Source organism: Cottoperca gobio, chromosome 6 (genome assembly GCF_900634415.1).
Source record: "Cottoperca gobio chromosome 6, fCotGob3.1, whole genome shotgun sequence".
Taxonomy (NCBI): domain Eukaryota; kingdom Metazoa; phylum Chordata; class Actinopteri; order Perciformes; family Bovichtidae; genus Cottoperca; species Cottoperca gobio.
Window position 1 is genome coordinate 15,040,408 of NC_041360.1, and position 24,339 is coordinate 15,064,746.

A 24,339-nucleotide genomic window follows, 5' to 3' on the forward strand; every position below is an offset into this window, starting at 1 on the left:
GCCACCAGGTGGCAAAAAACATTTCTGACAACTTTAGCTTCCATTAAAAACATTCATGTACAATAAGAAACTCTTTGTTGATCTCTATGAGAAGGTTTTAACCTCCTCTTGATCTCCTTCCACTATCAGCATGTATTCGTTCTCCGCAATCAACAACCAGCACCTGCAGTACCTGTGGGACTGGAGTCAGCACAACCTGACTATTGGGAACGGACGTCTCTTCTTCCGTCGGAACCCCAAACTCTGCATGTCTGAAATTCACAAGATGTGGGAGAAGACGGGGATTACTGTGAAGCCAGAGCAGGGAGATTTCCTTAACAACGGAGAAAGGGCCAGCTGTGAGTACAGTCACATAAACTTTGACAGATCAATGTATATTTTTGTTCTGAGTGATCTTAATTAAAAAGAAAGACACAATCAGTCATTCAGTGTGTGGGGACGTTACAAAAGCCATGATATGTAGTTTTATTATTGTGTACGTCTCACTGTGAGTCTTGCTCTGTCGCAACAGGTGAAAGCTATACCCTGAAGTTCAAGTCTAACATCACAGCAAGCCACACGATCAGACTGACATGGGAGCGCTACCGGCCGCCGGAATATGGAGACCTTATCAGCTTCATAGTCTACTACAAAGAGTCGTGAGTACTCAGAAGACAAACAACTTATTATCTTTTATAGCACACTATCATACTATAATATTTACTCTACTTTAGTGAGGCAGAGTGGGTATTGATGAGCTTTTTGTTTTATATTTTGGACAAGTCAGAACTTAATTATTCAAACATAGAATTCTTCTCAAAATGAGATTTAATGGGAAAACAAAATCTGACATGGATCAAATCTGTCTGGTTGTGTATATTATATATGTGTACTACTAACTGTGTGCACTTCACAATACTGGCAACCATTTTACAAAGACAATGTCAATGACAAAAAACAATCAAACAATGTATAGTATGCTTTGGAAAAATGGTTTGCGGGACTTTACAAAACCCAAAGATGAATCATATCTTCAAACATGACCTACATTGTTTTACCTCAATTCTGGGAGTAAATGTCATTTTGTTTTTGTAAATGGTCAACATGTCATTTTTAAGTAAAGTCATTTTTGTCAATGCACAGCCATGTTTTGTGTCTTTACCAGCCCTTTCCAGAACATCACAGAGTTTGACGGGCAGGATGGCTGTGGATTAAACAGCTGGCACATGGTGGATGTTGATTTCCCTCAAGATGCAAACATTGACCCAAAAGTCAGTCTTCAACACCTCAAGCCCTGGACGCAGTATGCTATATTTGTGAAGGCCATTACCCTGCAGGTGGAGGACAAACACATTACTGGAGCAAAGAGCGATATAATCTACGTTCGCACACGCCCATCGCGTAAGTCTGACCATCAGTCTGTTGGCAGCAATACTTTTGATATAGGTGTTTCTAATGCTGTTATGCGTAAATTATTAGTTATTGTAATGCAAACATTTTAATATAACATACCGTGACTTTGGCCTTATTGCAGTGCCGTCTATGCCCAAGGACCCCCGTGCATTTGCCAACTCCTCAACCAAGCTAATGGTGAAGTGGTCACCTCCAGCCTTTCCCAATGGAAATCTGACCTTCTACCTGGTCCGCTGGCAGCAGCAGCCTGAGGACAGGGAGCTCTACCAACATAACTACTGCTCCAAAGGTGTGCATTACTCCTTCTACAAAACAATAACCAGCTTTTTATTTTCCGAGCTTTCCCTTCTGATAAGTCCAAGTACTTTCTTGCCGAGAGTTAATTGAGAAGATTGATCCCATTCTCATTTCTGTACGTTTCTGCAGCTACAGCCAGCAGTTCGTTAGCTTAGCTTAGCATAATGACAGGAGAAGAGGTACAGATGAAGCAAAAAAGATATGTTAATTAGTGAGCTAGGCTAACAATCTGCTGGCTGTAACTTCATATGAGAGTATCAATCTTCTCTTACTCTCCGCAAAAAAGTGAATATGTATATTTCCCAAAATGTTAAACTATTCCTTTGATATTGAAACATAAGTGTGTGTGTGTGTGTGTGTGTCTGTGTGTGTGTGTGTGTGTGTGTGTCTGTGTGTGTGTGTGTGTGTGTGTGTGTGTGTGTGTGTGTGTGTGTGTGTGTGTGTGTATAAGAAGCTGCTTTGAACATGCAGAATGCCTCCCATTGCTAAACACTCCTGGTTTCACAGAGCTGAAGATCCCGATCCGTATCCCAGCCTCGGGGTTCACCGACATGGACGACAACACCAAGCCCACCAAGTCAGACATGGCGGGGGGAGAGAAGGGCCCATGCTGTGCTTGCCAGAAGACGCCAGAGGAGAAAGACCGGGAGAAGGATGATCGCGTCTTTTTCAAAATCTTCGAGAACTTCCTTCACAATGCCATCTTTCTGCCGAGGTACAGTAAACCACAGATGTAGAGGAGATATAATGTCAGCCTCACATTGATCTCCTTAAACTGTTTGCAGCTCCTGCAGTGGCCATCAAAGAGCTGCACTTGTTTCTGCTTTGATGGGTCGAAATGAGGAATGAGGTGGCAGCTCGGCGTAATGGCTCCACTGTGGAGCTGACAGGATCCGAGCATTGGGGGCGTAACTGGACTTGACGGGGGCTGAGCCGGCATGCTGGGCTCGGCCCTTTTGTCGGGCGGTGCAGATGAGAAGACATGCTGAGTAGGATCCAAAGCCTTCTTAGCGCTCTTGTGGCTTTATGTTGCCGTGGAAACGGTGGCACGGGGGATGTTATAACCTAGCAGGCAGCAATTTAGGCAACACAAACAAACCCAGGAGAGATATGTGATTAAGGAGTCTTGAAGGGCCTAGTTTGGCTGCACACTCGTAGCTGCTTAGGCTTTTGTTCCCCACAATAGGGAGTGACATCTGTGTTGTGTTATCATTTAACTTGCTCGTGGCTAAGGATGTTTCACTGTTTCAAAGACTCTGGCTCCGTTCTCCTCCCACACTCCTTTGTTCTCATATAGACCGTCGCACACAATCTATGCATTTGTGAATTCGTAACACTCCATCTCCAACATCCATCATTGTAAAATATGGAGACCTTTTGATATAGCCTACTTGTTGTTTGTCACTAAGAACACTCAGCAGGTATCTTATGAATCCATAGCTTTAAGCGATGCCTCTGAGCCTCCGAAGTCCATTCATTCAAACTGCGTTACGGTGCCCTTCTCTTGTCTTTCGCAACGCTCTTGTGGAATTGGATCGATATGTATTTGGAGGAAGAATAATAAAACAGCTTTCTGTTGTAATTGAACTCATACCATACCCCCCCACCCCTTCCTTCTCACCCTGGCTGTGTTGATTTGTTATAGTATAGCTGTCTAGGAAACAAGCGGATGGCAGGTCCCGGGCCTGCAGTGAACACCTCACAGACTCTCTACTGTAACAGAGCCAGCATTATTACAAACCACTCCAGGGAAAGGGCTCGAAAATCTGGGAGGTTTTTTCAAAAGTTCAGGGTTTAGACCCAGGGTGAGGGAAAAGAGGGCGGGTGAAAAATGTAACAGAAAGAAGAGGAAATGTTTTCCATTCTGTCCCCCTCCACTCGCACTCCACTCTCCTCTTCCCCTTGCACGCTCTCTTTGTCCGGGACTTGTTTTTTTTCTGGGGCGAGACAGCTGCCAGGAAATGTACAGTGAATCCATCTGGAATTTAAATGAATGAGGGAAGAGCCCCATCAGCGACAGAAGACAAACAGAAAGTAAGCAAGGCAGACTGAGGAGGAGAGGGAGGGTGGCTGCACAAAGAGGATAGTTGCCAGTGTCTGTTTAGGAGACCAAAACCTGTTATCAGGAGCATTTATTTACTGTAATCGCTTGCTGTTGAAGCTCATGATGAATACATAAAAGATAAACGGATTAGGTCTCCCTGAAGTTTCCTATTCTTTTGTCAGATCCAGAGATTTTGAGCCTGCAGCATGTCTTGCTGCAGTTAATGCCAAGTGCTAATAATTAGCTCTACTTGCTACAGACTGAATGTGTAGTCACGGCTTTCCTCTCTGGATTCCATTGCGTAAAGGTAGTTATTTTTTAACGGGCGAGTTCAGGACACTAAGTGTAGTAATTCACTAGTTATAAGGTCATGCTTCAGTCAGCCGCGGAGCCTTCTCATAGTGTTAGGACTGCATGCTTAACCTAACACTCTCATTGCACATACATAAATTGGATCCCTCAAGTTTTCTTTCATCTGGCCTCTCAGAGGGTTCAGCGCATCGCCTCATGTTCTATTGCTTTTGATAGCTCAAGATTTACTAGTGCAAATCAGCATCTCTCAGTCCAGAACTCTCATGTCAGTCTTCATATATATTTTTGAATGTATTTTCCAGGAGTAACAGTAATAATAATAAGGAGTAACATTAGCAGTTTTTGAGTGCTGGACTTTGGATCGTACCGCACCAGTTATACCTGTCGGAGAGGAATGTTGACATGTCAGTGCGACTGGTCTTTCCCACGGATCCATCTGTGTCTGTCCACTCCTCTCTTAGCTGTGTGTCTGCTCAGGCACAACAGATGCTTGACTGTTTAACCTTTTATTACTCCTGGTTGAGCTGAAATGATCAGCAGAAACATACAGGAATCAGCTGCTATTTTATTAATCGCTTTATAATTTTAAGCTATTTTTAAAGGTTAAATGTGTAAGATATTCCAGAAGTAAAACAATTAACTAACATGTGATGTCAAAGACATCTATGTGTTGTATTGTAGAGAGAAATTATCTAACTGCTAGTTCCGCTCCGACCGGTCTGTAATACCACTTGTTCCTCTAGAGGCGATAGTGAGACACTGTAGTCTGCCTCTAGCAGAGGGAGAAGAAGCACAGCTGCCTGACTCGCTTGTAAATATTCAGCCCTGTTCTGTCTGTTTTATAGTTTGTTTATTGGAGACCTCGCTTCGTCCTTATAACTACCAGAAGGTTGTTTCTTGAGTGTATAGCTGTCGGCAGCCCCGGGAAACGGTGTAGCTTCAGTTAGCAGTTAGCTCGAGTTCAGCCAGAGCACCAGGGAACTGCAGACTCCCTGTTGCTGCTGTTCCAGCTTCTTAATTGTGATGATTTGCAGCATTTCTTTGTCTTGTTTGATAGTAGATTGAATATTTTGGGGTTTTGGAGTGTTGGTTGGACAAAACAGGCTCCTTTTTAGGCATCACCTTGGGCTTTAAAAGCTGTGATGGGCATTATTCACATGTTATGGACTAAAGAATTAATCGAGGAAAGATTCATCAGATTGATCAATAATGAAAATAATAGTTAGTTGCAGCCCCAATTCCCAGTATACAGTTTGAATCATGTCTGAGCTTTTTATGCTGTAATAAAAGCCTAGCCTCCTGTTCATGCTGTCATTATATTTCCAAACAACCTCTGAACATTTATCACTCTGCAAAAGCTCTGTAAAGGCTCCATATACCTGTTGCCACCTGCTGTCAATACAGCTTTCATTCTCCAACTCATTCAGAGTCAGGACTGTTTCCTTTGCTTTCCCTGTAGCTTTTACAGGTAACTACTGTAGGCAAGGTGCCCTGTGGCATCTGTTGTGCCTCTGCTGCGGCTACAGTCACAGCTGTCGGCAACCTGCTTGCCCTCAATTGTGTCGATGTGGCTCCACAGCTTATCATGTGCACTCTGAGACCACTAGTCCATTCACAGCAATGCCCTCATTTTGGCCGCTGAAAATTTTAAAACAGTTTGGTTCAGAATCACAAAAGTATAATAATAAATTAAATTTATATAGCGCTTTTCAAGACCTCAAAGCCGCTTTACAATAGTAGGGGAGGTGGGGGGGAGGGGTTAGGATGAGAGAAGAAGAAAGAGAAAAATAAATAAATAATAATACGGCCATATATTCTGCCATTTTTCCCTTTTAAGACTTTCTTTTTTGATTAGTCTTTGTTGGAAATAGTTTTTCTTTCTTACTGTGAAAAACTCTCTGCGTCTTGTGTGTTTTGTCTTCTCTGTCTGTCCACCTCGCTATGATCTGTCTGACCTCTTCCTTCCACACAGCTCCACAGGGAGTATTATGCAGCATCTGGAAACACACACACACGCACACACACACTCCACTTCAGCGAGATGCTGCAGCTTTGTGTAAAATGCTTTTGGGAGTTATGAACCTCCAATTATTAGTTACGATAGGATTTCCAGGACATACTGTAAACCTTTTATGCCTTTTATTGTAGTAACAGCGATCACTAAATCAACTTTCTTACAGCTGTTGCATCCTCTGTATTTCAGACCTCCAGATCGTCGACGTAGAGATGTTTTTGGTGTGGCTAACGACACACTGCTGCCTGACGGTGTACGAGGGAACACCACGCTTGGCCCGGGCGATAACAGTACAGATGGAATTCCTCCTATCAGGGAGTACCCCTTCTCAGAGAACAAGAGCGCAGCAGAACATTTAGAGATCCCCACCCTGCGGCCTTTCACTGTCTACCGCATTGACATCCATGCATGCAACGAGGAGGTGGGGCGTTGCAGTGCAGGAGCGTTTGTCTTCTCCAGGACCAAACCTGCAGGTTAGAAACTGACCTGGATACAATCTGTGTATGCTGTGACACCTTCTCTTACAATGCATTGTCGACACATGTTTGCTGTAATGTTGTGCGTGTGTGTTACCCAGTCAAAGCCGATGACATCCCTGGAAAGGTACTCTATGAGAGGAGCGACAAGGTTGAAGGTTGTGTGATGCTGCACTGGCCGGAGCCCGTCATGCCCAACGGACTCATCCTGATGTATGAGATCAAGTTTCGTCTGGGGACTGAGGTGAGCCAGGCTGGGTATAACTAAAAATCCCCTCCAACATATTTTAAGACGTATCTAATTACAAATGATCACGGCACATGAGCACAAAGATAGTTTCTGCCTTTTGCAGATAAATGTAAAAAAGAAATAGCCTTCTAGGGTCAAACTCTGCACACACACATGAGCGGAGCGAGACTTTAAAAAAAACCCCAAATGATTTAAGCCAGTAGGGGGACTATCAGATCTATCAGTTGTGATTCTAAACCAAACTTCTTACCTGAACCTGACTGTTGTAGCTCACTGTCTTTCAAACAGTAACCACCATGTGTTTGTTTCCTTTCAGCCTGAGAAACACGAGTGTGTGTCTCGGCAGCAGTACCGCGAGCACAGAGGAGCTCGGCTGACCAACCTGGGCTCAGGGAATTACTCTGCTCATGTGCGCGCCACTTCACTAGCAGGGAACGGCTCCTGGACGGAGAGCGTGTTCTTCTACGTGCCTCCGCCCAAACGTAATGCAACATTTCTCACATATTAAATACTGTATATTGAAAAGTAATTAGAAATGACACCTCTAGTGAGTCCTGATCCTGATTTATTGTTCTGTTCTGTGTGGCAGGAGACGATGGCATTACGTTCTACTTGGTCATCATAATTCCCATCATAGTGACGCTTTTTATTGCCACCCTCACCACGATTCTCTTCTTTGTGAACAAAAAGAGGCAAGTATCTTTATGAACATGCTTTCCACGTTGCCAGACATGGTCTCTTGATAATGTTGTTCTACCTCGCTATGCTCATGAAACTTAATGACCAGTGTAATGTCAATTAGAGTTAATAGCTGTTGTTTTCATTAACATTCCCCTGTGGTAAAGAGTAGAGTTCTCACAGAGAATTACACATCCCATCCACAATCAGAGCTGCCGGCTCACTGTCTTCGTTGTCTTTATGTCAACAGGAATAGCGACAGATTGGGGAATGGAGTCCTTTATGCGTCTGTCAACCCTGAGTACTTCAGTGCTGCTGAGAGTAAGAATACGCAATATCTTGCCAATTTATTTCACTGTTTTGTTTGGATGTGTGTATGTGTTGTTGACTTGCTGTCCGCTTTGTTGTGCCAGTGTACGTCCCAGATGAGTGGGAGGTGGCCAGGGAGAAGATCACAATGCACAAGGAGCTGGGCCAGGGTTCCTTCGGCATGGTGTACGAAGGCCTCGCCAAGGGAGTGGTCAAAGATGATCCCGAGACACGAGTGGCCATCAAGACGGTCAATGAGTCGGCCAGCATGAGGGAGCGCATTGAGTTTTTGAACGAAGCCTCCGTCATGAAGGAGTTCAACTGTCACCATGTGGTAAGAGGGACATGGCCTAAATATGGTTCCCATCAGGCAACTGAGTGAGAAAAGCCTGGAAGAAATGCAGATAAATCCTCACAATAGGGCTTTAAATTAACCAGTGCTTCTTTACATTGAACCCAGTCGCAAGAAAGAGCTCTCGATTAAAATCATTTCCTAATTAATCTGCATGGATGCAGAGAGAAAGGTGTCAGCAGGTCACAAGCAATACACTGTGCGTGTCTTTAGCTACAGCCCGAGGCAGGGTTTAGCCTCCTGGAGGTTGTGCATATTCTCTCATCTGAGCGATCACAGCCTCATTAACTACGTTAAACTGATGTGTTAAAGAGTTTCCCTTTGGAAAGCTGGTGTTACAACCAAGTCTGGCTGATAAAAAGCCAAACACTCAATTATTAAATTCTAATTTGTAGGATTTCTTTACAATGTTCAAAGCCAGTTAAAGAGAAACAGTTTTTTCAAATATGAATGTAAATATGAAATATGAACATTTTCTGCGCCTAAGTAAGAGTGCTTTGTGAGGAAGGTAAAGTAGACTGCCTACCTTACTATCTACTCATTTTAAACATTCAACTGTACCCTAATCTTAGCAGTTAGTAGACAGCTAACAAGAGATGATACAATACAATTGTTTTTCCAAACATTGTAATAGTATTTTTTGTTTTCTGAGGTATTCCTGGCGCTGTTTCAGCAACATCTGTAGTTTGTCCCAGCTGTGAGCAGCTCCTACATTTCCTTTGAGCATTGCATTGTGGGAGAATTGTGTCCATCAACAGCACACTGATAAATCAAGATATTTCAGAATGATTACTGACTGTCTTGAGTATACTTTATCTTTTCCCCTATGAACACACTACATATCCAAAACCTGCTTAGATTTAATGTGTAGACAACTGTTACACTTCCAAGCAATTAGATATTCTGGCTTTTACTTCTTTACTGGCAGGACGCCATTTTCTTCACTGGAAGTCTACTGAAGCTTCCTCTAGCGCTCAGTGATATTATATCCCGTTTAAAATAGTCAGTGTGTACTAAAGTGGCAATCTTTTTTTTTTTTTACATCTTTAAAATGCAGAAAATATGACTTGTTCTTCTTTTGATCCACTAAAATGAACATTATTTTATTATATTATTATTATAATTATAGTTTCCACTTTTCTCATTATTCTAATAATTATTCTCATTATTAAACAGAATTTTTTTTTCATGTCCCATTTCTCTTAATTAAAACATTAAACAAGAACAAAGATTTAATGTATAGTGTGGATTTGGGACTTTGCCTCCTCGTACCTGACCTGTGCTGTTTGTTGATTCATGTAGGTGCGGCTGCTGGGCGTGGTTTCTCAGGGACAGCCAACCTTGGTGATTATGGAGCTAATGACCCGTGGAGATCTCAAGAGCCACCTGCGTTCTCTGCGCAAAGAAGTAAGCAGCTTTTCTTCACTCACACACACACACACACACACACACACACACACACACACACACACGCACACACATTTCAGCTTTATATCTGTTGCTGTCTCTCTCTTACAGAAATAGGTGATGATGTAAAGTGTCACATACACACTAATGTGTGAATTCATACACACATCCTGCCTCCCATTCTGTCTTTCTTCCACACCCACGTGCACATTTCCACACGTAGCATCCATCCCTCACTTTGTAATGCTGAACTGTAACCAGTGTCCAGTGTTGTTGCTGACTGAAAAGTGTTTTTTTCGTGCTCTTTACTCTCTCGTTTCATCCCCAGAACTCGACCACTCAGGTCCTACCCCCGCTCAAAAAGATGATCCAGATGGCAGGGGAAATCGCCGACGGCATGTCGTACCTAAATTCCAACAAATTTGTCCACAGAGATCTGGCTGCCAGGAACTGCATGGTAGCTGAGGACTTCACTGTGAAGATTGGAGGTAAGTCAAGTTAATACAATGCTTTCAGCTTCCCCTGGTTGCTCAATTCTGAACCCACTCCACTGGCCTCGAAAATAAGCGTTTGGATTTCAGTGAGTGCCTGAGGCAGTGGAGTACTAATGTAGATGGACAGAGGGAGGGAGGAGGTGAGGGAATGGATGAGCTCTCAGGAGCTTCCTCTCCCACACAGAATGAATGATATTTAGTGGCTTCCCCAACCTCTGTTTTCATTTTTTTCCTTCAGATTTTGGCATGACCAGAGATATTTATGAGACTGATTACTACAGAAAAGGAGGGAAGGGCCTGCTGCCTGTCCGCTGGATGTCTCCAGAGTCTCTGAAAGATGGCGTATTCACTACAATGTCTGATGTCTGGTATGAGAAAACATCACTCTCTTACACACAAGCCCGCAATATCTATGTATAAACCTGCCTTAATCTACGGTGCTCGCAAAGTATTCCAGAAGTGTCTACATCAGGAGTATTCTGTTAACATTTAAAGAGTTCCAGTTACAAAAAGGTTTCCTCAGGTTCAGGTCCGGAGCATCATAATGTCTGACATGCGATTGGATTCAGTGCCAGTAGTTGTATCAACGACTGTATGTAGTCAACGACTGACTGTCAAATCAAATAATATTTCAACAATACCAGTTTGGATAAACCCATCAGAATGTAATAATGCTCAATATATAAAGTTATAGGTCTGGATTCGGATAATGGCCCATATTCCTAACAACATTCTTTACTTCACAGTTTGAAGATACATTTCCTGCCCTCTATCCTCTCGGTGTCTGCTATGACAGCTAGTATTTCCAAAACCATCACAATCTTTTGGTTTCCAGCTGGCTCTCTGGAAAGTCTTCTCTCCATGACAGAGGAGAACAAGATAAATCTTTTTTCTTGTTCTTTTTTTTTTCACTGACACGTTTTTTATGCTAGCTTTTATGCAGTGAAATCTAAGTTGAAAGTTCTCACTTGTATTTCTCTTATGTAGAGAAATACAAGTGTTTACTAGCTCCCTTGCAAGTTTTTGTTTCCCAACTCAAAATGTCCCACGGGTCAGTCCCTCAGAGTGGGCTTAAACTGCTCCAGATGTTCTCAAATGAGAGGTTGCAGTGCCAGCACAAACCCACCTCCACATTTGCGTTCTACATCTTGCTCTTTGATGTTGCACAGATGAAGTTTAGCGTAAGAAGAACCCATTATGGGCTCCTCAGGAATCCACGAGTAGGTGACTTTTATTCTGTTGATCGGAAAAGCTGTCTGAGTGTGGCTTTGTCTGTCAGCACAAGACTGTTTCAGCCACTTATATGCAGTGTTGTAATAAGGCTGTTTAAAAGACTGTTGAATGTAGACTCTGAACTCATGCCAGTTGTGAAATTATGCCCAGCAAGAGTGAACAAATATGGTGGTCTTTGTTAGTCAAGTTAAGAATTTTCTTCATGATTAGTTTCACAGTAATGTAAGTGCAAGGTAAACTGGGGTTTACTGTACTGTAACTGCTTTATACTGAGGCCCTGCAGTGATGACGTCATTGTGATTCACTGACACACAGTTTACATTACTCTTAATATGTAAAGGCTGCCAGGTTTTAGGTTTAACATGATGGAGATAACATAAGGAGAAGTATCTGCTCTGTGCTGCCGCTCTCATATTGTTCTCCAACATCCTCTGCTCAGTGAATGTTGCTCTGAGCATTACAATTTAGTTAACACGTAACTTAAGTTACAGTATTTAAAGCAGCTTTTATTAGTTTTTTTGGCCACGTAGGGGCAGACATCCACAACAAGCTTAACATTACACCTAATTTATAAATACTATTTACATACAAAAGTATCTTGAAGCTGAATTAATCGTTTTTTTGGACACTTTGGGGCAGAAAGGAAAGCTGTAAACACAACACCTTACAAAGATAAGAACTGTGGGGAACTGCAGTCGACCCAATGTTAATATACAATATTGATAAGTGCAGCTTTAAAGGTTCATATCAGTGTTTTTTGCTATCTATTATTCTGCTTGCCTTTGTTTTGCGTTTTATTAGCTAGTTAACTGCAAATCAAACAAATTCCGTCCTATAATGTAGAATTTAACAATAAAAGCAGATATAATATTCACTGTCATGGATTAGCCAACTCAAGCAAGTAAGGAGATTTTATTGTGATGCAAAATGAAAGGTTGGAAAAGCACAATTCAAACGTATGCTTAGAAAGATGTGTAGCCCTCATGGAAGTTCTACTGTACATTGTATTTAGAGGTGAATTTGGAGAAACCAAAGAATTCTGCACACAGTCCACCACTTGTAAACTAAATTGATGATGTTTTCGCCTTCAGACCTTCATCAGGTCAATAAATAAATGCATTACCTGATGAATGTTTGAGGACCAAAACGTCCTTAATAAAGTAAGTACAGTGTGCGTGATTGGTGTCTTCAAGAGCTTTTGATTCCAAGCAATAAGACTTTCTTCTGTGCAATAAAAGCGTTGTAAAAGACAAATTCTAGAAAATTCAAAAACACCAGTGTAGTTCTTTAAATGTTTATTTCGAAGTAATAAAACAGAACTGCTGCACTGTTGCCTTTGAACCTTTTCTGCTGTTTCGCCCAATGTAAGCAGCACTGAATTAGAATCAGATAAGAGGCAAAAAATGTAAATACATTTTATAAAAGTGTTGTCTCATTTCTCCTCGCAGGTCATTTGGTGTCGTGCTGTGGGAGATCGCCACATTAGCAGAACAGCCTTACCAGGGCATGTCCAATGAACAAGTGCTGCGCTTCGTCATGGAGGGAGGACTCTTGGACAAACCTGACAACTGCCCTGACATGCTGTAAGTCACCTCCTATCTGTGATCAATAACCCTAACCTTTCGGGTTTTGTGTTACAACACCCTTGACGGATATTGGTTTTTTTTATCCTCTACTGCCTCGCACAGCCTTCTGTCCCATTAATATTTTGCCCAGCGTCTATTTTAAGTTGTGGTTCGAAGTGTGTAGGATATCATGTGGTGTGTATGCTTAGGTAGAGCCAAGATGAGGGCTGACATTAACGTCACAGGTTAAATGTGGTCTGTTGACGACATGGCCCCGGTGGTCAGCTGGCATTGAGAAGCCTCTTCACCCGTCAGCCTCGGACCATAGAAGGGATGCCGGGACCCGTGTGTGAAAAATGCGCCTCAATCCCGCCGCCGCGCGATGGTGTCTGTCCGTCAGCAAAGGGAGTGGGAGAGACAGAGAAATAATTAATTGAATCATTTATAATTCATTAATGAATCACCCTGGCTGTAAGAGAAGAGAAATCACAGCACAGACTGCTTGTCAACATGCAGCGCTGCATATATGCATTTCTGCTCTCCCACTCTGACCTCAATGAGAAGGCATCCCGCTCTCCTCCCTCCCACTCTTCATGGCTGACCTCACCTTAGAAAGAGTGAGAGTGTTGTGCAGACACAAACCTCTTGTTTCTATGGCAGCCTGAATGTTTTGTCCCGATTACAGGAGTGTGTGGATTGTGTTACAGAGGTGGTGGTGGTGGTGGTGGTGGTGGTGGGGGGGGGGGTTAGACTCCTGGTCTGTGAGCAACACACGGGGAAGTCAGAACCTTTTGCTGCCGGTCGCATCTAGTGTAGTGACTCAACGGAGAGTTCCAGAAGACTGCTGAGGTGCGGTGAAGCCAGTAGTCCATACAAAGACTGAATAGAAAGATACAAGAAGAGAAAGCAAGCATGATAACAGACAAGGGGGGGGGGATGAGTCATATTTGGAGAGCCTTGAATGTCTCCTTGTACTGGCTTTCCCATGGTCAGGTAGCTGAGAGTCACTGATTGGCGTTCCCATGTTTCTGTCTAGAGTTTCCTATAGACAAAAAGTGCATTCTCTCTCGCAGGGCTGGTCGAAAATGAAACACAGACTCTGCGATTATACGAATGTGATTTATTGTGGAATGTGTGCAGTATCACTCACAGTGCTATTATACATCAAGGTTTCGCCACACTAGGGATGTTTCATGTGTGAAGTTTTGCAGTACTGTTGCAAGAGATTCCCGTTATTGAAGATTTACCGTAGATGTTTGGACACTGTTCAGAACTCTGTTTCTGGTTTTATCTCAGTGTTTCAGGGTGTTGAAATGTGCTGTGTCTAGACTTGTGCAGATTCTTTTTTATAAAAGCCTGCAACCAACTTTTATTTTGAAAGAAACATTTTTACACTATCACACCATATATTTAATTGTAACACTCGACATTTATTGATGTAACACAAAAGTTGAACGTCAAACGGGAAGGGATTTGACTCCAGTTTATATATTTAGCTCTCGCTCACTGTAATTACAATTAATAATAATTAAGACAGGAGACACATTTACAGAGCGGTACAGACGTACAGCTAAACAAAGATATCACACTAAAGGGAACAAATATAAACAGAAAAACGTAGATTGTAAAGAAAATGAGGCTACCATGTTGATCACCAAGGTTGCTTACGAGAGCTCAGTCAGTAAAACTTTATTTCTGGTATGGTATTAATTAATTAATCTCAGCAGGAAACCGGTGGATTGCCTACTCCGGGTAGGGAATGAGCCATTACCCCAAGTGAAGGAGTTCAAGTACCTCGGGGTCTTGTTCGCGAGTGAGGGGACAATGGAGCGAGAGATTGGCCGGAGAATCGGAGCGGCGGGGGCGGTATTACAGTCACTTTACCGCACCGTTGTGACGAAAAGAGAGCTGAGCCAGAAGGCAAAGCTCTCGATCTACCGGTCGATCTTCGTTCCTACCCTCACCTATGGTCATGAAGGCTGGGTCATGACCGAAAGAACGAGATCACGGGTACGAAATGGGTTTTCTCAGACGGGTGTCTGGCGTCTCCCTTAGAGATAGGGTGAGAAGCTCAGCCATCCGTGAGAGACTCGGAGTAGAGCCGCTGCTCCTTTACGTTGAAAGGAGCCAGTTGAGGAGGTTCAGGCATCTGGTAAGGATGGCACCTGGGCGCCTCCATAGGGAGGTGTTCCAGGCACGTCCAGCTGGGAGGAGACCCCGGGGAAGACCCAGGACTCGGTGGAGAGATTATATCTCCTCACTGGCCTGGGAACGCCTCAGGATCCCCCAATCAGAGCTGGAGGATGTGGCCTGGAGAAGGGAAGATTGGGGTTCCTCACGGGTGCTGCTGCCCCCGCGACCCGATCCCGGATAAGCGGTAGACGATGGATGGATGGATGGATGGTATTAATGGTATTAAATATACCAAATGTGCATGTAAACAGGTAAACAATCACAGGTGAACAAAACAACTGGTAAAATAAATGTTGTTGTTCGACCTTGAGGAGCTCTTTCATGTCAGCTGAAGAACAAGTACATTTACAGCTCATGTACCACTGTGAGCTTAGCATATGTCGCTAACGTCACTAGTAAAATATAAGTGCATTTACCTTAATTAATGGCATTAGCATGTGTCAGTGAGTGCAATGACTGGCAGGATGCTGACAACAAGTCAGGATTTACTGCGGTGTTTGTTTTCTAAATTTGCATGAGCGAGCCTCGTGCGCAGCAACAGATGGTGCGAGAAGAGTTTTGAGCATGCAGGTCTACGCAGACACGTAACCCTGGAGCGCCGGCCCGGCATTACACGTGTTTTCATGGGAGATCTTTGCTGTCTGGTCATTTGAACGTTAACTTTAAGACACTTGCTGCACTGCTGAAAAACAAGTCAGAGTCCCCCCCCCCCCCCTGCTGCTTTCAGAGTATGAAGTGAGGCTCATGCTTAGGAAAAGCTCTACCCATAATTCCTCTGTGCAGAGAGGAGCTGGCACCCAGCTTCAGAGGCTGTTGTAGACTGCAAAGAGAGCACTAGGAGAGAGGGAGAGAGAGAGAAAAAGAAGAAAGAGGAAACGGCAAGAGTGGAGGGGAGATGACTGAGGTGTTTATGTCAGCGGGCCTTCGAGAGTATTCTTAGCTTGTTTGTGTATAATTGAAGTTGTGGTGTGTGGTCTAGCACCACACAAAACTGTAATAATTCTCCCTTTTATGATGTTGTTTTGACATTCCCAAAGCTCGGCTGCCGGCCTGGCACAGTCCTTCCATATGATTTACTGTGCTGCTGAGCACATGCTACATTACAAGTCTTACTGTATGTGTTGTAAAGTAGCAATAAATAAAAACATATCCACATTTGAATATCTCATTTAAAGTGGCATTTTCACTAAGAGTACCTGTCAACAACAAACCTGTATGAAATTAATCAGCAATTCAAGAGATACGGGCAGGTGTAAGTGGTTTCACACATCCTTTGTTTAGTGTGTATGAACTGTTAGCCATCAGGCTAAAGGTACAAGGTACCCGCTGATGTAGAAATCTAAACAAAATGTGATACATACAAATCTGGGCCTTCTTATGAGGATGTCTTTGTCTGTGTTACTGTTCTGAAAGGTATACAATATGCATTTTCAAAAAGACAACATCAATAATAGTCAAAGAATCTGTTCTATGAAGCATTTACTGTAGTAGTAATCTAGTGAGGAGCAGTACAGTATATTAGTCTAGTTTACAGCACTATATTAATGTACTGTTTACATAGTTTTAGTTTTTCAGGATCAATATAGTGAGTTTTAGTTCCAGAGAGTTTTGAAATGGGTTTTAACTTCAGGGTCTCCTGCCACCTGCTGGTGAGAAACGTGAAGTGTTCCTACTCTAAAGTTTGAACTCTTAACCACACAATCCTCACACGCTCATGTGTACATTGACATATTTGTTAGCTGCTGTGATAGAAGCCAAATTACGAAGAATTAAAAGAATCCATAAATGGTCTTTTTTACAGATGTGGTTTATACGAGGTTATTATTAGGCCGCAGTCCACATTAGTCCAATTAAGTTGGTGTCTTCCAAAAAATAATGGTCTTTTTAGTACAGAATTCCTAAATGTCATAGTACAACATATATGTGAGTATTGTATTAGGCTGAAGAAACTGAAACTATGCTTTTAATAACAAAAAACTCACACATGTACATTACTAACCATTTGTCTCTTTTGTGCATCACTTGCAGGTTTGAGCTGATGAGGATGTGCTGGCAGTATAATCCCAAGATGCGTCCGTCCTTCCTGGAGATCATCAACAGCATCAAAGATGACCTGGATCCTCCCTTCAGGGAAATGAGCTTCTTCTACAGCGAGGAGAACAAGCCACCGGACACCGAGGAGCTGGACATGGAAGTAGAAAACATGGAGAACATTCCACTGGACCCTGCATCCACCAGGCAGCCCTCTGCTGCCGCCGCCCCCTCGTCGGGGTGTACAGGAGGCACGCCGCCTCCTTCTACCCAGCAGTTATCCCCCATGCAAGGCCCGAGTACTCCGTTACTGGGAGCCGTGTCTCCCTCCTCCCCGGGCCCGGTCGCCTCAGCCTTGGCGTCTCCAGGCCAAGCCTTGGACAAGCACTCAGGACATGTTTCGGCCAACGGGCCTGTTGTGTTACTGCGGCCCAACTTTGACGAGTTGCAACCCTACGCACACATGAATGGGGGCAGAAAGAACGAACGGGCGTTACCACTGCCCCAGTCGTCGGCCTGCTGATATCAGACCAGCCCTTCCTCCTCCTCTTACACAGGGTAACACAAACCTCTCCTCCATCTCTTAAGGAGAGATGGAGGAGGTAAGAAGTGACTTTCTTCTACTGTGTGCCAGTAGATGGTCTCTCCAATCCTTTAAGGTCAAACAGTTACTCTTAAAACTGAGAGAGTACAGAAACCTGCTAAAGCATTTGGAGTTTGGTGGCTCAGACTCGACACTGGGGGAACTCCTTCCTGTGCCGCCTGCATTTCAGTCCTTCAAGAAGGAAAACAATACAGGCATGTATCCTGACAGATTTAGACATGAACTTTAAAAGAAAATCTTCTTCTTTTTTTAAGCATATCTGCCAGCAAATCCAACAGAAGAGCACTTTTTTCCTGATGATTTCAGAGAGGATGTTGTGGATATCTGAGTGTGTATTTATACAAAACACGTGATTCTCTCTAAAATATGGCATAGCTCCATTTCTAAATGACTTTCCATCAAAATGACTTTGTTTGCATGAGCAGACCGGCTCATGTCATGTGAGGATGCCTCAAAAAGAAAGTTTTGACCTATTGATATGTCTATGATCCCGTCAGGAGCGGGTTAAAATGGAAGATGAGGGCCTTGTGTATCTGCCAAATTGTTGCCAAATCAAGCTTTTTTTCCTCCAGTTCCATATAGGTATCCCTTCTTGTTCAAGGCTGTGATTCAGAGTTGAGATAAGTCTGTCTGGAAGGAAAATAATACCAAAATAGTTTGGTGGTATCTGGACTTTATGCTTATCTTTAGTACTAGCTGGTCCTGGAGCAGATGTGTACGGGGGTTATCACTGGACAGAACACAGCGTTACTGTTGAGAAGGCTGCAGTCACACCTGCAGTCAAAGCTTTCTAACAATATGCATTGTCTGCATTTAAGCCTTGTGATACTCAGAAGAGAAAAACGCAACAAAAAGAATCCAGTTAAGTGAATTGCATATAGAGAAGCCAGGATAAAAGTAGTTTCGTTCAGGATTAGGAATGTAAGCAGACGCCTCTTTAATCAAATTTAAAGTTTTTCTAATCAATTGACACAATATCAGTGAGAATTCATCATTAAGATGACATGTCAAAGTTATTTTCATAAACAGTTAGTCAATTGACAGAAAATCTGCAACTAACTTGGTAATCAAAGTTTTTTTCTTTTTAACAAAAATGCCCAAATGTCATTGTTCCTCGAGCTCCTCGAGTGTGAGGATTTGCTGCTTTTTTTGTCTTACGTGATAGTAAACTGAATGTGTTTCCTAAGTAATTGGCCGATTAATTGAAAATAATCTTTCATTGCAGCCATATATTTTCATATGACTACATTTGAAAAGCCAGCATGCTGTTGCTTACCAAAACGTTCCGTTGCAAGTCCATTCAGATCAGGGTGGGGGGGGGGGGGGACATGACTCGATTCAGCCAACTCTGAATCACAGCCTTAGTCTGTCTTCGTTTTATTAAAACAACTAAATCTAAACAAAGCATCGTAAGTCTCACACTGCAAATCACTGAACTTCACAGTCAAGGGATACGACTCTGCCGCCACTTTCATTTATCCAAACCTTATCTGACATCTTTGAAACTGTGCATTTCACGTGGGAGGTGAACATCGTTCTCTCTGATACTGCTGTTCAAATTAAATGGCACCAAATACACAACAACAGACAGACAGAGTCTAAGACCCGAGACAGAAAACGAGAAGGCATTTGGCCGGATTTTAATAGACTAGAGACGACTTTTAAATCACAGCAGGTCTCTTTTAGAATAGTCATTAGTTTCTCTACATTTCAAACACATATAAAGGTCTTACAGTTGTATTTTAAACTGAAGGATCATTTTTATACACATCATTGGTTTTGTCACTTTTTTAAAACCTTTCTACGGTTCAAAATATTTGCCTTTTATGTCTGTACAGAACAAAGCTGCTATTTTATTCTTTTTCTCTTTTTGGATTATATATATATATATATATACAGTATACACACACACACACACACACACACACACACACACACACACACACACACACACACACACTTCAGGTTTGGTATTTCATGGTCTCCACTACAGTCCATTTCTTATATCTTCAAACTCTGTTTAAAAAACTAAAACTAAAAAATATGATGATTTAGATATAAAAGCATTTCTTTTACCCCAAAAAGGTTCTCTGTAACTGCCTTTTGTTTTTATGAAATCTTTCCTCCTGTATTTGTTTTGTGGATGTCTATATTATTATTATTAATATTATTATTATTTGGAACGGACACCTTAGCTCGATGTGTGAGTGTGTACTTTCTGCACCCTTTATGTACTTGTTGTCTAGCACTGCGCCTAGCATTGCCCTCTAGGTGCAACTCAATCTCAGGTCAAAGTAAAGGCTTTGCTTTCACATTCTCATGATCGTCCTCTACTTGTCTCACCTCCCCCTTTCCTCCCCCATCATGTTTGTTGAGTCCAGTAGTGCCCTCTCTCCTCCCCACTGGCTCCTCACTGACCTCTACAACATACTGTACCTATTTCTCCCCGGTGCCTCCTTTTTTGAAGTCAGCGTACGAGATATTTACTTTATACCAGATCTGGTATTTTAACCCATCCATTTCTTGCCTCTTCTTGAATCAATAGGGCTAATTGGGTTGTCTTGTTTGCCTTAATTATGCCAAGCATCTCTCAACCATTCAAAATCAGATTTTCCTTCTTTTCTTATTACTTCAACACTTTCAAGCCCAATATAACGCCACTTCTGCTAATGTTACTTCTTCAAAGTGAGAACAGGTTTTTATTGTCTGTCTTCATAATCACTGCTTCTAAAAACCAAATAAAGGATGGGTTAAAGTCCAGGGAAGGGAAACACATTTCAATGTCATAAAATTGAAAAAAGGTCTTAAAATGGAGGCTGAATAGTGTTTTGAAGGATCCTCATCTTTTGGAAATGTTTCCTGTTTTCCCTCTCTTTTAAGTTTTTTTTTTTTTCTGTAGTAGTGTTATTTATTTTTTTAATTTGCTTTTGTGATATCAGTTTAAATCACTGTATAAATGCCCCATGATTCAGTATAAAGTTGGATTTTTTTTTGTATGTATTTTCTTTGGTGTCATGACTGGGGGACTTAAAAAGTTTTTGTTTTTTTTCCTTCAAGTATATATCTACCTCACTCTTTTTAAATATATGTATGCATATGGAAAACAAGTACATCTCACTCTCATCAGTTTGTATAGAAACCTCATCATCTGGATGAAACCCACAGGGATCTAGATGAACCTCACAAAGCGGACTAGGACAGGAGCTGGAATATCTGTGCTGTAAATTCAACCCGCTGATTTCTAGCCAAGTGGTTTATAAAAAGTAAGAATACAAAGGAGAGGACTTCAGTACAGTGTGCTCTAGTTCTCCACAGAATCACTTCCAATGGTGTGGGTATTTAGGTGAGAAAATATTACATAATTATGTCAACCTACACTTTAATTTGACTGGATACAGTGTAAAAGGACTTACAGCAGGTGCACTACACATATATGATAAGACAAGAGACATCAGATATTCCAACTCCACTGACTCCCACCATATTGTCACAACCTTAAATCCTCAAAAGAAAAATCAAAAATGCATTTATATAGAAGTCTGAACAATTATCACGGGGAATATAAAAAAAAAAAGGGAAACAAAATGTTTTATTGACTTCCAAGACAAATGTATTTGCTGTTAACCTGTAGCATGTAATGCTACGAGGTTACAGCACCACCCATTCACACTCTCAAAGAATACATTCGGTTATGTACGTGGAGCGGTGCTGTGAATGTAACGAGGACATTTCTGTACACACGATCTCTGTAGAGATAGCAGCAAACTTCACCTACATGTTTCTACCTTCAGTTCTAAAAGATGGACAATTGGAATCATTTGTCAGTCATTGTTGGATACTTATCGTTCGTTTTCGCCATTTGTTGGACGCCATCACTTCCCCTGTCCAACTATACCTGCTGAATGCCATGACGTTCCGCAGATATCATTTCCACTATTTTCTAGCTTTTCGATCCTTTGGAAGTAAACTCGACACGCCTTTTTTGGACTATTTGTACTGCTACTTACACTAATGCTGCTGGTTAAAACAGTCACCTCAGTGGATCTTATATTGTCGTCAGAATTGTTGAGCGTGAAGATGGCAAAGGAGCTTTTACATCTCAAATCTGTTCTACTTCTACTCACAGCGTTTACTTGGAGAGTGCCGTCTCAGTGAAAGGGCTTCTAGGCTGGAGGCGTAAAACAATTTGAAAATGTATGCTGAAATTAATACCCAAAAGCAATAAAAAAAAATGGGATTATGACTAGGCCACTAATGTGAAATCTGGATGCTCAATTTAAGTTCTTCTTATGCATTTTATCTGTGCATGATTTAAGAGAATCAAAGAGTGATTGTCTGATTGCTGCTGAACATCGCTTTGGGACAGAAATCACCACTGACAAGCAAACAGCTTGTGTAGTTACATATCTGTACATTTCATTTTTTTTCTTTTGGATGTATGTAATGACAAAATACAATACTTTTCAGTTCTGGGCGTAGACGTTACATTGACCTGTTGTGAGGTGAATTACTGTTGAATTACTAGTTACCATGAGATCACAAACCTGTCACAACTACAGCATTTAAATCAACACGTGGACATGTATAGGACGGGGATGCTGCGTAGATTACGGGTAGTCATGGTAAAGAGTAAACGACATGTTTAGAAAAAGATGATAGGCCTAAGTTTATAGCTTCACACCAGCTGCTTTTTTTTTTGCATTACCAGACTTCAGCATAAACATACAGAAAATAACACACAAAAAAACATTCAACTTAGTCATCTTTATCACTTTCATTCTTCTGAATGTTCTGCATGTAAACCTCAGGTTTATGGAGGATGCATCAGTGCATTCAAACTGCAATAATAAGTTTGAGGTTTATCATTATCATGCCTCTGTTTTTATCATTTGCATTCCTATACCTTCTGAGGGGGCCTTGGTTTAATGCTATTATTTGATTACGATACTTTCACACAATCTGTGTTCATTACCTGATTGAGGAAAGAAATAATCAAAAAACTTCACTAGACTGTCTTTTTTCAAGCTCTGTATCTGAGGCCTCAAAGTTTTTTCACACCTATAACTGAGATGGGGTATTTTTGACATGCCATCTCCTAATGTGTATCTGAGAATTTCTTGTATTTTCTTTTTTTTTCTGAAATTTTGAATAAATGAATGACAACTTTTACTGTTTGTTCTATTTAATTACTTCTGAGGCCACCAGTTTTGATTCACAGTGTTCAGTAATTAAATAAGCCTGTGTTGTGTGCTATGCAAGGCCTTTTATGAGAAGAGCAACCTCGCTGTGACCGCCGGCTTGAGGAAGTCCACTGTCATCATCTCTTTATGCGGTTTCTGAAGGGTCCTCCAGCTGGTCCAGCATGGTGTGAATGAGGGTCTGCAGCGGAGGTACTAGTCTGTCAGCTGAGGTCAGGCTGCCAGATGAGGGTACATGGATGAGGGCTGCTCTCCTCTGACCGTGATACAGTGAGCAGTACTACGCAAAATCACACAGGTACCTGAGAGGAGGGCAGAAAGTGTTACCTCCATATTGTTGAGTGTCTGTCACTCCCGTGCAGGAACAGATGCCTACCTGCCAGCATCTCTTGAATAAATGACATCCGTCCCTGCTTGTTTGAACTCTTTGGCGACAGCCCTCATGTTAACGACTGAGTCCAGTTTCTCTGGTCCTCCTTCCACACAGCAGTGACTTTCAGGACAGAAGCCACACACATCTTTGTCTCTGTATCCACTGTTCTTACCCGTTTACTTCAAAAGGACGACACTGGAATCTCAGGCTACACCCAGGTGTACAGCAAACTGGAACACAGAGGCTAAAGTAAGATATTCACTTTCTAGCCACTATTTAGGACTGAGGTCACGTCCTCTATAGGTTTTATGGGAATGTGGGTGTTTTAGCAACTGTTAAAAACACTTGGTGGATATGTATGGTTTGAATTTTTGATAGTTTGAATTGAATTCAAATGCAATTGTTTTTGGACAAATTATATAATTCGTTTTAAATGAATATTTAGGGAAAATAAAGGGAATTCTGAACAATTAAACGAATTGATAAAAACAAATTCTACCAAATTTTTGGTAGCAGCACAAAATGTCCAGGGTGAGGGACTTCAAACCGTCAGTATTTAAAAAGCCCAAAACAAATGTCTCTGGCTCTTGTCTTGACTTGAAAACTGTAGTTGTACCTTTGGTTGAAGAGTTTTCCAAATCATTTTTAACAAGTTTTAACATAACTCACTGGCACCTCCTTGATGGAAACCTCAGTCCGTTCCAATTTCAAGCCCTTAAAACATATTAGAAAGTGTAGAAAAGTCTTTAAGTCTCACTATGGTTATATAACACTGACCGGTAGCTTATTTTTAAATAATACCTGGGCTGCTTCCCAGCTGGAATTCACTAAAAACTGTCGAAAAGGTCCAAAACCTAATAAGGTGATTACAAATCAAATGGACGTCGGTTTGACAAATTCGTGTATTCAAAAGCAATCACGCACAATTGTACCTGTAACCACCACTATTTCGTCTGCATTCATAACGCAGTTAAATCAACACATTCAATAAGGAAGGATAGTACTGAAAAACATCGAAGTTTATTTTAGCTCCCGCAACTCACTTTTAGTCCTCTAGGGGGAACTGTTCCCCGGCAAATGAAAGATAAAAGTCAATGTGGATGTGATGCATTCAGGT

At 41.9% G+C, this 24,339-nt stretch overlaps 2 protein-coding genes across 2 annotated transcripts in view; one reads left to right on the forward strand and one right to left on the reverse strand.

Annotated features, from left to right (window-relative positions):
* igf1ra (insulin-like growth factor 1a receptor) overlaps nt 1–18,944 on the forward strand; it is a 72,944-nt gene extending 54,000 nt beyond the window's left edge. The window contains exons 6-21 of the mRNA XM_029434070.1: nt 130–338; nt 512–638; nt 1,145–1,380; nt 1,514–1,681; nt 2,197–2,404; nt 6,249–6,532; nt 6,637–6,779; nt 7,102–7,267; nt 7,375–7,477; nt 7,714–7,784; nt 7,877–8,106; nt 9,427–9,531; nt 9,860–10,019; nt 10,264–10,393; nt 12,707–12,841; nt 17,045–18,944. Coding sequence (XP_029289930.1) covers nt 130–338; nt 512–638; nt 1,145–1,380; nt 1,514–1,681; nt 2,197–2,404; nt 6,249–6,532; nt 6,637–6,779; nt 7,102–7,267; nt 7,375–7,477; nt 7,714–7,784; nt 7,877–8,106; nt 9,427–9,531; nt 9,860–10,019; nt 10,264–10,393; nt 12,707–12,841; nt 17,045–17,570 — 3,001 coding nt within the window. The 3' untranslated portion in view covers nt 17,571–18,944. The remainder of the gene's footprint in view (nt 1–129; nt 339–511; nt 639–1,144; nt 1,381–1,513; nt 1,682–2,196; nt 2,405–6,248; nt 6,533–6,636; nt 6,780–7,101; nt 7,268–7,374; nt 7,478–7,713; nt 7,785–7,876; nt 8,107–9,426; nt 9,532–9,859; nt 10,020–10,263; nt 10,394–12,706; nt 12,842–17,044) is intronic.
* A 4,032-nt stretch (nt 18,945–22,976) lies between these two features.
* On the reverse strand, nt 22,977–24,185 carry LOC115009818 (pyroglutamyl-peptidase 1). Its single transcript, XM_075074125.1, is given in 6 exon segments — nt 22,977–23,151; nt 23,226–23,452; nt 23,839–23,873; nt 23,876–23,936; nt 24,024–24,076; nt 24,155–24,185. Coding segments are annotated over 6 exon segments (582 nt in total).
* Between the last annotated feature and the right edge of the window lie 154 nt (nt 24,186–24,339).